Here is an 18,479-nt window from a genome sequence, read left to right as displayed (position 1 = left end):
ATACCTCTTCATATATTATTGTTGTTTTGAGGATTAAATAGTAGAATGCACATATTCTGCTCAGCACACAAGCTAATATGCAAAATAGCTATCATTTCTATTCTTCCCAAGCAGAATTAGACAGTGATATCAAAAGCAAGATGAACTATAGAAAAGTGCATGACAGTTCCTCAAAAAATTAAAAATAGAATTGCTGAGTTCCAGTCAAGATGGTGGAATAGACGGTCCCCAGCATCACTCTCTCCCACAAATTAACCAACTTACAACTACAAAAATGCAACATCAGCCAAGCTGGAGCCGCTGGAGTTCAGGGGAAGAGGAGTAGAGACCTACGGAGTACATGAAGGTTAGAGAAACCACGATGAAAGAAAGAAAAAACTGCTCTGAGCATTTTGGGCCACGGCCACTTTAAGGCTCCAGCTGCTGAGCACATGGAGCAGGAGCCAGCAGAAGCTGCAGCTGTGCCCTTTAGATGGAGTTACTTGGAGGTGGCAGGGGAGAAGAGAGCCTTGGTGGCCCACAGGACAGCAAGACGACTAATAGGGTTCTTTTGGAGCCACACGGGAGAAAGGAGCCAGAATAGCTGTAAATGGGGAGCCATTCAGAGGCCAGTGAGTCATCACAAGGGACCTGCGCAGGGCCCATCCCACGGGAAGTGTTTGGAGCACAGGCAGTGGAGGAGACAGACGCACCAGGAGAACACTGGGACCCAGCAAGGACAGCTGATCTGCCCCCCAATCAGCGCAGGCCGACTCAGAGGAGACTGGTCAGGAATGCAGAATGGCATGAGGTGCAGTTTGATGGAAAAATTCAGGCCCAGATCAGAGTTTCTACATAACCCAGGTTAACCCTGTCTCTGGAGAGCCAGAAGTACCTATAAGGTCAACCATTAAACACTGAGCTGCACAAAAAGCCTTCCCTAGGGAAACAGCAGCAAAGCAGCAATTTAGCTTAACAACACAGTTCAAGTACTGGTTCCCACAGGAACTTCCCCAGTTTTAGAAATAAGCAAAGGGTGAAAAATTAGTTCTAGCCCAGGCACACCACCAGCACTTTGGGGCCTACCAGGGGACATGAGGTATGGAGCCAGAGACCAGACACCACTCTCACATCCAGCTATACCACCAGCAACTTGGGGCCTGCCCAGGAGCCCGGGGCATGTAGCTGGAGACTGGACCCCCCCCCCCACAACCAGGCACACCACACCAGCACCTCAGGGCCCACCCAGGGACCTGAGGCATGGAGAAGGGGACCAGACTCCCCTCCCACAACGAGGCACACCGCACCAGCACCTTGGGGCCTGCCCACGGACCTGAGGCATGGTGAAGGGGACTAGACTCACCTCCCACAACCAGGCACACTGTGCCAGCACCTCATGGCCCACCTGGTGAGCCGAGGCATGGAGAAGTGGACTGGACCCCTCGCCCACAACCAGAAACAACACGCCAGCACCTTGGGGCCCAACCAGTGATCTGAGGTATGGAGCTGGGGACTGGACCCCCGCCCCCCACAACCAGGCACACCACTCCAATGCTTTAGTGCCTGCCCAGGGACCTGAGGTATGGAGCCAAGGACTGGACACCCCTCCTAGAACCAGGCACACTGCACCAGCACCTTGGTGTGTGCCCGGGGACCTGAGGTATGGAGCCAGGGACCGGACACTCCCCATAACCAGGCACACTGCCAGCACCAAGGAGCATGCCAAAAACATCACCTCCATGTGTGTGGCTCACCACAGCCACCACAATAACCATGGCTGCCGTGAAAGCGGCTAGACACCACAACCACCAAGCAGATGGTCCGCCAACCACTGGAGTGCATTGACACAAGGAGAGTCACCAGCAGAGACAAAGAAAAGAAGAGGACATCCCTCTCCACAAAGCCCATTTCAGAGTGACAGAAGAAGCATCTGCTCTATGATAATATTGGGGGACCTGATCACACCTCTCAGCATTGGACAGATCATCTAGGCAACTAATCAACAGAGTGACCATTATTCCTTCAGAGGGAGAGAAGAAATCAAGGGTAGTTAGAGGGATGAGGGGGGACAGAGAGGGGAATGGGGAGACATTGGACAAGGGGCATAAAGAATAATCACAATTTTGTAACAATATATATGCTAGGAATAATGATCTGATCAACATATCTCAGTGTGGAACCCCCAAAATATGCATAATCAATCTTGACTCAATAAAAATAAATAAATAAATAAAAATAGAATTGCTATGTGATCTAATAATCTAATTTGTGGGTCTATATCTAAAATAAATCAAAGAAAGATCTTGAAGCGATATTTGCACACCCATGTTCCCCATGGCATCATTCTCAATAGCCAAGAGGTGGAAGCAATCTAAATGACTATTGGTGGATGAGTGGATAAACAAAATGTGTATAGACACACAATGGAATGTTATTTAGCCTTAAGAAAGAAGGAAATCATGTCACATGCTACAACACGGATGAACTTTGAAAACATTATGCTAAGTGAAATAAGCCAGTCACAAGAATACAAGTACTGTGAGATCCCCCTTACATGAGGTATCTAAAGTTGTCAAACCCGTAGAAGCAGAAAGCAGAATGATGGTTGTCAAGGCATGGGGAGAAGTTGTTTAATGGATATAGTTTCAGGTTTACAAAATGAAAAAGTTCTAGAAATCCGTTGCACAACAATGTGAGTACACATAATACTATTGATTTGTAAACTTAAAAATGGGTAAGATGGTAAATTTTAGGTTACGTGGGGTTTTTTTTCACAAATCAAAAAAAATTTAATTAAAAAAAAAGCAGACCCAATTCCTTCTCTTTGTTCCCTCTAATACAGTGTACTTCTGCCTCCCTCGCCACTGTGTGTCAGCCCACTTCATAACTCCTCCTCCTCTCCCACCTGCCCTTTGGTTGTTGAGGTTCCTCAGGGTTCCATCCTTGGCAATCCTCTCTTCTTGCTCTCATACTCCCAAGGATTTCAGCTACTTTTCCAGCTTTACCAGCCACTTACATGCTGATGAACATTGTTCACTGCTCTGTCCCAAGTCTCTGACAAGAAGGCCTGGAGCTTAGAAGGCACTCAATACATATCTGCTAAGTAAATGAAAGCCTAGATCTCTAGCCCCTGCAACTCGAAGCTCCAGAACCCCATCTCTAACTACTTTCTGAACACCTCCAGCGGACTTCCATAGGTCCCTCAAATTCAGCATGTCCAAAATTGAATTTATTCAGCCTCCGCTAGGGGAAATAAAAAGCGCCTCCTGTTGATCTTGGTTAATATTGTTTCCAGTATTTTCCCAACTTGATTTTACTTGTTGACCAACCCTGTTGATCTTAACCTGGAAAAGTCTTGAGAATCTGGCTACTTCTCTCCTTCCCCAAGGGCTCATAATTTCTCAACTGGACTATTATAGTAACTTTTTCCTTATAGCTATTTGCTCCTCCAGGAAGTTCACTCTCCACACCTGTGCTAGATTTTTCTTTCTAAAGGGAAAATCTCATTATACAACTGCATTGCTTAAAACTTGACCCCATTCAAGGCTCCCATCTCCTATACAGTTAATTCCACAAGCATTGATGGGACTACAGAGCCCTTATAGTCTAGTCCCCACCTGTTCTGCCAGTTCTTCCACCCTGACCCGAAATCCCCCACACTGCAGACACACTTCCCCTCTTCCACCAGGCCCTTCTGTAACTCCTAGTACATTATGTCCTTGTCACGCCCTCTGTGTAGACAGACTCCACACCACCCCCAAACTTCCCTTCCTGGAAACAACTCATGCCTCGTGAGTATAGAATAAACATTTGCCAAAGAGCCATATAGCTATGATGGAAACAATTTCTCCTTGAAAATTTTCCCTCCTCAGCACAATGGTCCAACCAGCTTAGCTACTGGTTACAGACTGAACTGTTTATACAAAACTCAGCTATCCACAAGGAAAGACAAAAGGGTGGGGACTGGAGGCTTTGACTGGCAGCATCTAGAATTATAATAGTCAATTTTGTCAAAGTAGCATATGGTCAGGAGTCAGAGCTTTGGAATCATCTGTAGCTGGGTTTCTATTTGCTCAGCTTCCTCATCGGTTAAATGAGGATAAGGATAACACCTGCCTCATAGAGTTGTCGAACTTTGGGTGAGATGATATATAAAGTAGTTAATCCAATACCTGGCATAAGGTAATGCTTAATAAATGGCAGCTATTGTTACTATCATAGAATCAACTTTCTCATTCTGCTACTTAGGCATGCACTGTCACTAACAGACCTCATTAACATCTCTAGTGCCACTATATAATTCCTTGTAGGCAGAGGAGTAAGACTGAAATAATAGGTGCCCTCCTAAACACAGTAAGATAAAGGCTCATGGCCCTGTCAGATAAGACTGTTCTGTGTGTTTGTGTGTGTTTGTGTGATCTACATAAAACTTGAAGAAAAGATTTATATACCTAATAATGTTGCTACATATGGTTAATGCAATCTAATTCCACTCATTTGTTCTAATTACACAATTAAGTTTAATTACCCAGATCATATGAAGGCATTTGTATTATGAGAAGAATCACTTTTAAAGAAACAAAGAGATATACTTACTAAAAGCTCAGCATTGTTCAAAACCAGGACCATTCTAGAAAATTCTCTTTTTTGTTACCTGTGTATAACTAAGCCTAGTTACAATCTGAAATTATTATGATACATCTTTGCACCATACAAGCCACTTACCTTTATGTTTTGTTCTGTTTCATTGTTTTTTAAATGTTTCCATCCCTGGGTGTGTGGCTGGTATTCTTCCACTTATAAAAGGGACTATTCTCACTGTTGCATTTTGGAACCTCTCGGAAAAACTCTTAGCATCATTGCTGAAGCCCTGTGTTATTCAGCTTATGCTCAGCGCCCTTCAAGTATAGGAAAGTCCTGCAATTGCTTTCAGCATAATTTGGGTGATTTGTGGCAACACAGCAGCTGTGAGGCCAAAACTTGTTAGCTCATTCCCAGTGCAGTCATGTGTCCTAAAACAACAGAAAGCGTGAAAACAATAGATTGGGATGGTTATTGTCTTAGCTCAGGCTGCTATAACAGAATACTATAGACTGAGTGGCTAATAAACAACAGAAATTTATTTCTCACAGTTCTGCTGGCTGGGAAATCCAAGATTAAGACACCAACAGTTCGGTGTCTGGTGAGAACCTGCTTCCTGGTTCACAGATGGCTATCTTTTCACTGCATCATTGCACCACACAAGGGGCAAGGGAGCTGTCCAGAGTCTCTTTATAAGGACACTTACAAAGGCTCTGCCCTCATGACTTAGTCACTTCCCAAGTTTCCACCTCCTGATACCATCACCTTGGAGATTAGGATTTCAACAAATGAATTCGGGGTGGGGTTTGGTGGGGGACACAAACATTCAGTCTCTAGCAGTTACATTCTTTGCATTCTTCCTGGCTGAATTTTTAAAGCTTGGGCAACACAACCTATCCCTGCTGATCCTTTTATAAATTGTGTGTAGTGTCATAGAAAGAGTAGAAATCATTTCTTTCTGCTCACACATAGGAAGATGTAATTCCATTATGAGAAGTATTCTTAGCAGATTTCCTGGTTCTGTTTCTTATAGTCACTGACATACGATGCAGGTCAACAAATTTATATTCTAACAGGCAGAAGAGAATCATCTACAGCCTAGCTGTTGGGGGGCCCAGCACATGTGTATGCAGGGATCTGAATGGGCTATTCAGGACCGTGTTCTCCAGCAGGCATCAGCCATGCTCCATCCAAATCCTGCTCGCACAGTCTCTCAGACTGACTCCTCCATTAACTTCGCTCGTTCTCTTCACACACCATTTCACACTTCATCTCTTCAATCTATTGCAGGGCTTCACCCAATAGGACTGTAAGAACTTTTTCTGTTCCTTTCTCTCCTGCACTATTGAGAAAGGATGTAGTGGCCTAATTCCTGCTCAAATTATACATGTGAGAAGAAGATAAACTGAGTCTGGAGTTCAAGGTCTAATGCTTTCTCACTAAGGCCAATCAGTACCATGACTTAAAAAAAAAAAAAAAAAAAACAAGGACAAACTGTCTTCTCCCTATCTTCCTATGAAAGCGGTGGGAATTGCTGAAGTCCCAAAGATGGTGCATCAACCATCAGAGCGTGTGACCACTTGTGGGCAAAGATACATTTTCCTGAATTAGGGAGAAAGTTGTCCAAGTCAGACTGGCCACTTCCTCAGTCTTTCTCATTGCTTCATTCTTCTCTCTCTCACTCCCCAACAAGACTGCACCTACGCAAGAGTCATGGTCCAAAGTCAGTATGCAAGGCAAAAGTTATGTACAGATGGAATTTCCCTTGGAAATCTCTTTAAGGAAGCCCCACCATTTCTCTGAGTCCAACACAGCAAGCTTTTCTTTCCACTGGTGTCAGAGCAATTTCTGCTTCTTGATTGAGCACCATTCCTGCATTTATGGACTATGCTTTAAAAAAAAAAAAAGAGTAGCCTTAAACTCTGAAACACACAACACAGAAGCTCACACTATGGAAAGAGCAGGGGAACTGAGAAGGATTGAGTGAAGAGTGGAATTCACAGCCTCTGTCACATGCTCAATGACAGCTTACCTTCCATAAGGGGAAAGGAAGAGCAGTAACCAACCCGCACTATTTAAACAGTCTCTTTCTCTCTCTCCCTCTTACACACACACACACACACACACACACACACACACACACACACACACACACACTCAAACTGCAGTTTAATAAGCACACAGTATTCTTGGTGAATATATGAAGAAAACCTATCTCAGTCTTAAGCACAGAGGTCAAGGAATAAGTGAGTTGTAAGGACTCGACTTTAACAGACTCTTGGACTTGAGAGAAATGCTAAAGGGCTGTCTTTAACTGGGTTACATTTTTGGTGTTTTCCATGTTCCAACTAAGCTTCAACTATCTGAATGGGAAGCCACCATGAAGGAAACAAAATTAAGATAACAACATAGACTCCAGCTTTCTGTCCCACTACCCAATCTACTAGGAGTAAAAAACATTGGCTCCTATTTTCAGGCATCAACACCTCGTCCATCCCCTGCCTCCTATTTTCTACTATATCCATACGCACCTTAAAATGGATTTGGACAACTTGAAGAGTAAGAGAAAAGCAGAGAAAAATCACCTGATGCAGCCATCCATTCATACGCTGTGTTTTTCCTTCCAGTGTTAGTCTTCAACACTGATTATTACCTGTGGCTGTGGCTGACTTAGATGCTCTTCAAGGGAACTCCTTCCATACACTTATCAATGGAGAGATGATGCCTTCAACAAGACTCTTGTCAATATTCAGATTGATTATGGGCGCTCACTTTTTCTAGGAATATTTTCCCTTTCTACTGTACAATGAAGTCACTAAATTAACATTATATACTGCAAAATTTGCCAACCAAGCAAATCTGTCTCTGAGTTTCTGAATTTCCTGATTTATCCTACTAGTTTTCTGTATTCAAAACTGCCTTACAAGACATGAAGAAAGCCAGTGATGGACAATGTTTATTTGCCACAGCTCCGCATTCCAGCCCAGCTATCTGGTTGCTTCCAAGCGTAATTCCAGGTGTTAACATTCATACTGAAACTTTAAAAAATTTGGGTCCTCCTAGCCTGACCTTCTGTTTACCCCCCAAGGCTATTGTCCCTACAAATTCCAAAATCTCCCTATAGATAACTAAAATCAACATGTCTCCAGAGTTGTCTTCCCACCCCCACCCCCCACCACCACCACTGCCCCGGAAACATTCACACATCCCAGTGCTCTCCCCATAGACAGAGCCTACTTCTCTACAACGCCCAGTTCACATAGGTCTCTGCCTCCTGTCTGAAAGTCTTCCCCAGCATTGCCTGGCCATGCTTATGTCTCCTTTCTGGAATTTGCTTGCACTCCATTTTCTCTCTCTGTGTGTGTGTGTGTGTGTGTGTGTGTGTGTGTGTGTGTGTGTGTGTGTGTGTGTGTGTGTGTGTGTGTGTGCGCGTGCCATCCAGTTTTGCAGTATCTTGTTCATTTCCTTATTTCAGGGACACTCTCCCCAACCAGATTGTAAACCACCTGTGAGGAGCACGACATCCTATCTTCCTTTTGAAGCCCATGGAACTTAAAGCAAGCCATAATAATCTTAATTATTATTTGGTTTATGTCATGATGCCAAGCCCATCTTCTAGAATTCATCCTCCTAAAATATGTTAAACAGGAAAGACTTGGACATTATGGTGCACTGAAACTCACACCTGACTGGTTGCTAGAAGACAGGTTCCTACTCATTCATGACTTGGGATGAGTCATATAACCTTTTCAAGTTCCATTTTCCTTGTATACAAAATGAATATATTATGTACCTTTCTATTTCCCAGGTTCAAGTGAGGACATCAAAAGCAATGTGTACCTGTAAAATACTATTCAAATGTATGGTTCTATTATTAAGTCATTTGGTCTTTCTCTACATTATTGACATAATGAAAAGCATGGATAGAATATCTTGAATATCTTTGATAAATTTTAGTCTTTATCGTTGTTTTTCTATGGTTAATATTCTATTATTATTTCCATAACCTGCCTCCTTTTCCTTCCTGCTTCCTATTGGTGTAATTGGAACTGTTTTCCTGAGCTAATTCCTCTCCAATAACCAAGCTATTACCATTGTGTGCCTGATCTGGGGGAGGGAGAACTGTCATTGGATCAGACGTCCTTGGCTTCAGGGAAACTTTCTGGTTGCTCACAAAACAAACACAAAAGTACAAAGGAAAATTCAAAAAGCTGGGAACAGAGCCTGTGAGCAACAAGTTTTATTGACAGGGCTAATTCTGGCATAATTAAAAAGAGTTTAATTAATCATGGAGTTAAGTATAGAGAAAGGGTTCCTGGCGGCCTTACATTCTTGGGGTGAGATTATTAGTCCCCTACCAGAGGTTGATTCTCTTTTAGCATCACAGGCTTTTTGATATTTTTAGCCTCCGGCCATGTGATCTCTGCAGTCCTTCCTGCCTGTCTGTTTCTCTGGATCTTTAAAGGCATGGCTGAAGCTGCAGGTTGCCTTGCCATCATCCTTGGGAATCTCAACTTCTTTGGGCTACTGCCATTTCCACGAATCAAAGAGAAGATAGATTCTGATTTTCACGGGTTCTAAGGAATATATTTCCTGATTGCAAATAATATTCCCCTGGGAGCACCAGGGCCTCTGTATACTTTGATTCATCTGGCCTATCACACTAGAACAACTGTATCTGACAATCAGCTCTTAAGAGATCTTTAGTTGTGGCTGCAGGATGATTTCAGGTTTTTCTTTCTTGAGATACTATGCTCTTGGGGGCCTGAGAGAGCTTGCCTCCTCCCAATATCTCCATAGATTGTGGAGAGATGCTGGATCTTTAAAAAATTCAAAATAGCAAGGTTTCAGTACTGGCGGTGGAAGGAAAACATCATATTCCTATTCAAAGTCAAAGGCACAGAGTTTTCCCGTCAGTGTCATCCCTGCTGTCTTTCCCACTTCTTTCCTCTCTTTTCCCTCACCCCACAAAGGCCTGGGCTTGCTGCCTACAACTATCCAGTGGATAAGAGAATCTCAGGTAGGCGTCTTGGGAAGAAGAATGAACAGAAGTATGTGCCTCCAGCCTCCTCATTAGCTAGAATGCTGACAGCCTATGAAAATAAAAATAAAAATTCTGTGCAAAGATCCCTTTCTAGCCAGCTTCTGGCCTAGAAACCATAGGCCTTTCTCCCATTTGAATCCAGAAACTGCTAGAATTCTCTGTAAATCCAAACTCTATTACAGATGAATTAATTACCTCCATCATGGCTACTTATTTTAGTTCACTTTGACCCGGTACTATCCATGACTAAATAGCTTTTTCACTATTGCCTCTTACAGTTCCTCATGACTCAAATTCTGCTTCCTCTGGGGAAGAAAGTATGTGGCTATATAAAATCCCCTCTGGAGATCTCCCTCAAGCACTTTGTTCCTGTAGTTTGTATTTACAACTGTAACTTTACCCCTTCATCTACTAGACAAGGAGAATCTATTCTGTTTTCCCCATATTCAGTAACAGAGCAGAAAAATGAGATGATCCGCTAATATCCCAAAAGAGTTTGCACCGCTGACTAACCCAATCCTGCAGCCACTTATCTTTCAGTACGTAAAAAACTGCTATGGGAGTTACCTCACTATGCAAAGAAAGACGTGTAGCCAAAATTTGTAAATCTGACACATATTCTGTGAGCTGACCATTAGTCTGCATCTAATGCTGCTATTTGCTAGCACTTATAAGATGCAGCCAGAACTTCAATGCAAAACTGGGTGGTAAATAAAGCATGTAGATTTACACTACCTCCTGGAGAAAGGGGGAAAAAACAGGACAGGTGGGGAATGTTTGCAATAGAAAACTTAGTGTTTAAATCAAAATGAAAGCAAAGAAGCAGAAAGGCTAGCACTGTATTACAGGGTGTGAGATGTAGAAAGTTGGTTATCTATTATGAAGAAATTTTGAAAGAAGTCCAATTATATTTCTGTCTCTGGATCTACTAAGATGTCAGTGATGAAAAACCAATATTGTCAAGGATAGTAATATGTCAGAGTGAAAATCAATAGCAGCACAAAGAGGTAATAAATTTTTCTAAAGAATGATTTGAACTTACAGTTATAGAATTACAACTGTCATCAGAGTGACCAAGCAGCAACTAGGTGGACCTGCACTCACGGCTGACCAGCCAGGAGCTAGGTTTGCTTTGGTTTGGTTTTTAGCAAGTTAACTCTGATGAAGTGGCCTTATATCTAATTGTGGATGATTATAAAGCTGTCAACTGGAATATGATGGAAATCTGACTTCAAAATTGAACTTGGTTCTCCTTCCCAGTCTTGCTTTGAAAACTCCTTAACTCTTTCATGTTACCTCCCTAAGGAGAGTGTGGTGCCCAAAGAAAGGGTAGTGGTAGAAAGAGCACTGATTTAAAGGCTTTTGGGCCCATTAATATAAAGTCCAAACACAGGCAAAATTAATCTAAGGTGTTTGAAGTCAAGATGGGGTCACTCTTAGAGGAGCGAGGTGCAGTTCTGTTTCTTGGGTCAGATAGTGGCTAGACAGGTGTTCCCACTTTGTGAATTCACTGAGCTTACCCATAGGATCTGCATACTTTTCCATACCTACTACAGAAGTATAATATACATTTTACTTCAATAAAACACTTACAGTTAAAAGCCTCTTCATTCTCTTGCCAAATTCACTCTAAATAGTCAACAGATTTGGGGGAAGTCTCTTGAGCCCTAGTTTCTTTTACAAAATGAGAAGGTAGATCAGATGATCTCAGCCCTGAAGCTTCTCACTGCTGTCATCATTGGTATAAGGTGACTGCCTAGCATGTTTTCTTGCTATTAGTGACTTGAGTAATAATAAGAACATGGGCAAAATTGCCACAGGCCTTCCAAGAAAAGGCAATGAACTAAAGCTGTGTAAATTTGCCATGTGGGGGATGATGTGGAATAATTGGAACTACAGGGCTCATGTTAATAGCAAAGAAGTAGAATTAGGGTGGCTGTCAGTGTGGGCCCCCACTTTAAAAGCAGATGTTCATCACATAGCTAGTGATGTGTGCAATCACATTAAATTCAAGAGCCAATGCTTCTCTAATAGTTTCTTCTCAAAAAATAGCTGCTCGAAATTATGGTTCCCTTAAACAGGCTGCAAGGACTTCCAACCAATCCTGCAGTTCCATGTTTCGAGCAGTTCTTTTCCTTTCTTGTTTAATATAAAGTGAATTGAAAGATGAACTGCAATCAACCCACACACTTACTGCCAGCTGATCTTTGACAAAGGCACCAAGCCTATTCACTGGCGAAGGGACTGCCTCTTCAGCAAATGGTGCTGGGATAACTGGATATCCATATGCAGGAGAATGAAACTAGATCCATACTTCTCGCCGTATACTAAAATCAACTCAAAATGGATTAAGGATTTAAATATACACCCTGAAACAATAAAACTTCCTAAAGAAAACATAGGAGAAACACTTCAGGAAATAGAACTGGGCACAGACTTCATGAATACGACCCCAAAAGCACAGGAACCAGAGGAAAAATAAACAAATGGGATTATATCAAACTAAAAAGCTTCTGCACAGCAAAAGAAACAATTAACAGAGTTAAAAGACAACCAACAGAGTGGGAGAAAATATTTGCAAAATATACATCTGACAAAGGATTAATATCCAGAATATATAAGGAACTCAAACAAATTTACAAGAAGAAAACAAGCAACCCAATTAAAAAATGGGCAAAAGAGCTAAATAGGCATTTCTCTAAGGAAGATATACAAATGGCCAACAGACATATGAAAAAATGCTCAACATCACTCAGTATCCGGGAAATGCAAATCAAAACCACATTGAGATACCATCTAACCCCAGTTAGGATGGCTAAAATCCAAAAGACTATGAACGATAAATGCTGGCGAGGCTGCGGAGAAAAAGGAACTCTCATACATTGTTGGTGGGACTGCAAAATGGTGCAGCCTCTATGGAAAATGGTATGGAGGTTCCTCAAACAATTGCAGATAGATCTACCATACGACCCAGCTATCCCACTGTTGGGAATATACCCAGAGGAATGGAAATCATCAAATCGAAGGTATACCTGTTTCCCAATGTTTATCGCAGCACTCTTTACAATAGCCAAGAGTTGGAACCAGCCCAAATGTCCATCATCAGATGAGTGGATAAGGAAAATGTGGTACATCTACACAATGGAATACTACTCAGCTATAAAAACGAATGAAATACTGCCATTTGCAACAACATGGATGGACCTTGAGAGAATTATATTAAGTGAAACAAGTCAGGCACAGAAAGAGAAATACCACATGTTCTCACTTATTGGTGGGAGCTAAAAATTAATATATAAATTCACACACACACACACACACACACACACACACAAAACCGGGGAGGGGAAGAAGATATAACAACCACAATTATTTGAAGTTGATACGACAAGCAAACAGAAAGGACATTGTTGGGGGGGAGGCGGGGAGGGAGAAGGGAGGGAGGTTTTGGTGATGGGGAGCAATAATCAGCCACAATGTATATCGACAAAATAAAATTAAATAAATAAATAAATAAAATAAAAAATGATATCAAAATGGACAATAAAAAAAAAAAAAAGAAAGATGAACTGCACAGTGACTGATTGGCAACCAGGGAGAATCAGCATCTCCATGATCAGTGAGAATTTGCCAATCGTATCTCACAATGGATAGGAAAAGACACGGGCGTGGGCTAGGGAGGATTTGCTGGACTGATAGGAGAAATTACTGTGACCTTTATTTGATAAGAAAATGAGCTATACCTATTTCCTGTGCATTTTTCCTACAACTTGAGTCTCTTAGAAGGCAAAATATGTTTAGTAGGAGGCAGAAGGGAAAACAAATGATTTGAGAATCCACTGCACAATCAAACTAGGCAGTCAGCACCTGGATAATAGATCCACAAAGAAGTTCTTAAAATCTTATGATTCTTTTCTAAAGTGTCTAAAGCCCCCTAGAAACAAGTCACCTGATTCTCCTATGCCACCTGCCTTCATCCCACTGAAAACCATTCTGGACAGCCAGGCTAGACATGCTCTCTGATGGCCATTTCTCTTCTGAATCCCAAGAATAATCCTTTGGTACAAACATAGAAGTGTATTATTTAGTCTTCCAGCAAACATGAAGGGAAACAATGAAATGAAGGAAATGCAAATCATGAGCTGCCGCAAAAGGTCCTAATTACCATAATTTGACCCATCCTCCTTCCCACTGCCGGAAAGTCAGCCTTCTGGATGAGAGGAAGCCAAACCGGCAAGATAATAGCCTTCTGTTCTCTCTCCCCATCCTTCGCCTCTTTCTTTTTTCCTCTCTTGCTTTAATGATGTTCATTAAGAGAATGATTCTTCTAACAGTTTGTAAGCCTCAATTGTATTAGTGAAAGCTTTGCATGACTTGATAAAATGAGCTAAAGGAAAGGAAAAGGAGGGAAAAAAAAAAAACAGACACATGCTATCTTTTTATTCCCCAAAGCAACTGTCAGTCTCAGAATATTTTCATAGAACCTGCCAGAAATTTATCTGGAATAGTCCCTGTTGGATACAAGGACAGTAAATCTAAAAGGTCCAGGTCTTCCGTGATGTGATTTAGAATAACAATTCAGAAAAGTCGATTCAAACTCCAGTCCAGTCCCATCAATAACACCACTCCCTCCACCCCCACACAGCTCCTAAAATGTTTCTTTTTCCTAGATTACTCACAGCTTTGCCTTGTCCGTGACTTCCCCCAAACTTCTTGAAGTAAGTTAACTTGGCACAGCTTTTTACATTTATGGTGGTAAAGTGAGTCAGGATGGGAGACATACAAAGTGGGCTAACTTCATACCTATTGGAATTCTCCTAAAGTATGCCCATTAAAATGTGAATCTAATAAGCACACCCTGCCCACATCTGTGCCAGGGCTTCTGCCTTTTTCTGTGACAAGTGCCATAGATATTGGTTCTACTGTCACCCTTCAGCTCATGTATGGGATGTGATGGGATGTTTCAATGGCACCTTTAAATCAGCTTGCTGAGGCCTCAATAGCACAGCCCAAGTTAGGACTCATGCAAGCAAGTCATTAAATCACAAAGCTCCCAGCCCCATGACAGTGCATGTAGCAGACACAATGGCAGGATTACTCCATTAACCTTTTGTATTTTATAGCATTTGACCATGGTTTTAACTAGTGTATAAGCAATACACAATTTAGCAAGACAGAACATGATTTCAAGAAGCAAAACCGTACTTGAGAAACTGGTCTCCTTGCAGCATTGGTATGGGGGTGGCCAATCAAGGCAGGTGAGGGGTGACCCAAGTAGCTGGAGGAAACCGGCAGAGAATTAAATGATTCTCAGGTCATATTTGGAGGTCATGAAGTCAATAGACAAAGGCAGAAATTCAGTGATACTGGAAGTTTGAAGTAAATCCATATTCTATATCCAAGTGAACTGTGACAAGAAGAAATGGCAGCCAGTAAGGCATGAAAAATGAGGCTGAGTTGGAGTCAGAGGCTACAAAGCAGGAAGGTCATGACAGGAAATACAATTAAGATGGCATATTAGTTTGGATGCTTTTGGCTGCACGTAACAGAATATCCAGCTTAAAGTGGCTGAAACAATAAGGACATTTTTTGGCTAGGATAACAGAAAGTCCAAAGGTAGGCCGTCTTTAGGTTTGGCTGATCCAGCAGCCAATCATTTCATCAAGGACCTAGGTTTTTTCTATCTCTCTGCTCTACCATCCATAGTGTCACCTCCACCCTGAGACTGTTCTCCTCTTGATCAGCATATGGCTGCCAGTAGCAGTTGCATTTCCAGGCTTCCTCACTGAAATCTAGGGAAAGCAAGGGATTTCCAGAAGCACAAGAAGGAAGTTTCCCAAAAGCCCCTGCAAGCCTCTCATAGCATCTCTTTGGCCTGAATTATATCTCACTTTCCTTCCTAAACCAATCACAACCAGGTCCAGGTTATTTTGATTGGCTTAAATACATCATAGTTCATTCCTAGAACAGGAAATGGGGTCAGCTTTGCCTAAATTAATGGGCAGCCTGAGGGAGAGATAACTAATCAAAGTCAATTATCTCCAAAGCAGAAGAAAGAGGAGCAATGGTGATTAACATTAATGCTGCTCACCAAGCATTTCCGGCTTCCCACCTTCCCAGCACATGATAGGATTGTATTTCCTGGCTCCTAGTCGTTGGGTGAGGCCATGAGACTTGTTGCAGTCCATAAGTAGTGAGCAGAAGTGACACATGTCACCACCAGGCCAGAAATTTAATGGCCAATGTGAGGCCTCCAGAGCTACCTTTAGTTCTGCTTCGGAGATTAGCTGATGCTCAAGATGGTAGCTGCTCCTTCCGTGTACCCGCCTGAAGGAGGAGACATGCAGAGAGCTTCCAGCCAACCCGTAATGGAGATGAGCAAGAAATACACCTTCGCTGTTAAAATCCATTAAGAGTTTTTTGTTTTTTGGGGGGTTTTTTGCCTATCCTGGATACAACTATGGACAGCACCTAGGTCAGCAGCTGATGTCAGCAAGTGGCACCTTGTCCTGGGTGAGGAGGCCACGTGAGGTAGACACCTGTGTCACTTGGTTATGACTCCAGTCAGGTAAGGCAGGCCAGGGTGAGCAAGTGTATGCTTCCTGAGCATTCCCTCCTATGGACAGAGCTACTACCAGGGGTCTTCTCCTCAAGAGAAACAAAGGAAAAAAATTATTCCTAATTTGTCTCATGTAAATAATCTAATGGTCTTAAGAACATAGACATGTGCTTGACATATAAGAAATTTTTAAAAATACCTACTTCCTATTAAATTTTTTAAATTAAATAAATTACTCAAGAACTTTGGAAAAAGAATTACCCAGACCAAGAAAATCTGAATTCAATTAAACAATTATTTAAGATCAAAAATGCATTCATGGAAAAATAACCTATGAGGTAGAAAACAAAAATCTTAACTATCAAGTTTATTAAAATATATTTTAGCTTTTGAAATACTTTTGAGATATGAAAGTTATTAGCTGATATGTGCATATAACTACACGTACACAATGTTTATTGCTCTGGTGTATAGTCCACAAAAAAATTATAAGTTGGTACTGTATTATCTTACAAATGCCCTTTTTTCTAAAATGACAGTATTTTTTAAAGTTAAACAAATAGAATATAACATAAATTATCCTAACACCAAGAAAGATAAGTGGATTCTTTTTATTTTTGAAAGCCTAGTCTTCAAAGGAAAATAAAATCGAGAAAGCCTCAAATTTTTTCGTGACTAGTAACTACAATACCTCTTTCATATATTCATCCATATCTTCTTTTTTAAAAAAAATCTTCAAAAATCAACTCCTGTCTTTGTTTCTGCTTTTTTGGGTTGGCTCTGGTCTGTACATATTACGAAGTTATACTAATTACCTCAACAGAAGTGAATTGTATGAAATTCCTTGGTATAATATGAGAATGATTTAGAGGGCCCCCCACCCCCAGAGTAATATTTAAGATTCAGTGGGTTTTTCTCTCATAGATAATTTTTATTACTGCATTCAAAACATCCTGTCTGCTTGCTGAGTGCTTCCAGGGCTGAATACCTGGGTGATTTTGATTAGGTCATAATCTTCAAAACATGTTGCAATTGCCTGGTGACAAGATGCTCAATTTTCAGATTTTTTTTCTACCCTGCTCTCAAATGCAGTTGTAATTCCCTACTAGAGAGCTATTTTTACTATCCTCCTTTCAGAGATGAAAATACGAAGGCACAGAAAGTTGTTATTAGGTGTGTGCTGGTGTGAAGAGGGCCTGGCCAGAGTGCCGGGAGACCTGGGCTCTGGGTTCTGGTCTTGGCTGCCGGGAGTAAAGTCTCAGACACTTGCTGATGGAAAAGGCGTGCAGCCACCCCAGCCTCACCTCAGGAAGAGAGTCCCTTTCCTCTGACAAATGACCCTCGTAGGTCTGTCTGGTCAACATGGGAACATGAAGGGCCAGCATTGTCCATGCCCTGCTTAGGCCTCTCCTGACAGTCAGGCCAGGGAGAAAAGCAGCCAAAGCTCCCAGACCCTGGTCTCTTTCTATAGCATGACACAGCCAGGGAAGAGCCAACTCTTCCAGGGTCACCCTTGGGCATGGATAATCCCAGTCTCTGGCCTCTCTGCCCACACCTTAGGAGCTGGAAGCAGACAAAAGAGCCTGCTGGGTGGGGAGGAGGGGGACGACTCACAGGCCTCTCGCATGATTTCCCTCACGCTGTTGCTTCCCACACACTGTGCCCTGAAGCACCTCATCTTCCTTTTGCTTTTACCTCGATTAATGTCCTTCATAAGTTTGCCTGCCCACGACTTCACCCTGCAGCCGCTGCCCAGCGTGCGCTCAACTGTTATGATCTCTGGGGGTTGTTTTCCATCTTCCTTCTTGATGATTATGTCAGCAGCCTTCTTCCTTCTGACCCACGGCTACTGGGTGCTGAAGTCTCTTGTGCTCTTCCAGGTGACCTTCCTTTTTGCAAGTGCAGGATTCCAGGTCTCGGCTTTGTTCTTGGTTGCTGTTATGTGAGCTGAAATGTGAAATAATTACAAAGGTACATCATGGAAGGATTTGCTGTCCCTAAATCAAAGATGTCCTTAAACCTAAGGCTGATGTTGCCTTTCCTTTGAAAACCTACAGAATCAATAATTGAGTTTACATTTCTGCTTGCCTAATATATTTCTCTCTTATTTGAAAGGCAAAATGAATTTTGAGGACTGTTGTTTAAAGTGAGGTTTTGTGAGCTTCCAGGGATACCCTCAAGCTCTGTGGGATGTGTGTGTGACTGGGGCCCAGGCTTCATTCCCAAGAAAGAGTGAGATCTCTGTGTTCTCCTAGCTCGCCACGTACTCCTGCCCAGGTTCCTTCCAGCTCCTCTTCCTCTGTCCTCTCTTCCCTC

General features: G+C 42.2%; 1 protein-coding gene across 1 annotated transcript in view; it reads left to right on the top strand.

Annotated features, from left to right (window-relative positions):
• The window catches only part of LHFPL3 (LHFPL tetraspan subfamily member 3), a 450,341-nt gene extending 432,232 nt beyond the window's left edge, over positions 1 to 18,109 (top strand). Inside the window, exon 3 of the mRNA XM_063101039.1 lies at positions 17,724 to 18,109. Within this exon, the coding sequence (XP_062957109.1) occupies positions 17,724 to 18,109 (386 nt within the window). The remainder of the gene's footprint in view (positions 1 to 17,723) is intronic.
• The last annotated feature ends 370 nt before the right edge of the window (positions 18,110 to 18,479 follow it).

This window comes from Cynocephalus volans, chromosome 6 (genome assembly GCF_027409185.1).
Source record: "Cynocephalus volans isolate mCynVol1 chromosome 6, mCynVol1.pri, whole genome shotgun sequence".
In the NCBI taxonomy this organism is placed as follows: domain Eukaryota; kingdom Metazoa; phylum Chordata; class Mammalia; order Dermoptera; family Cynocephalidae; genus Cynocephalus; species Cynocephalus volans.
The sequence above is the reverse complement of the archived record's forward strand: the minus strand, read 5'-3'. Positions and strand labels throughout refer to the sequence as shown.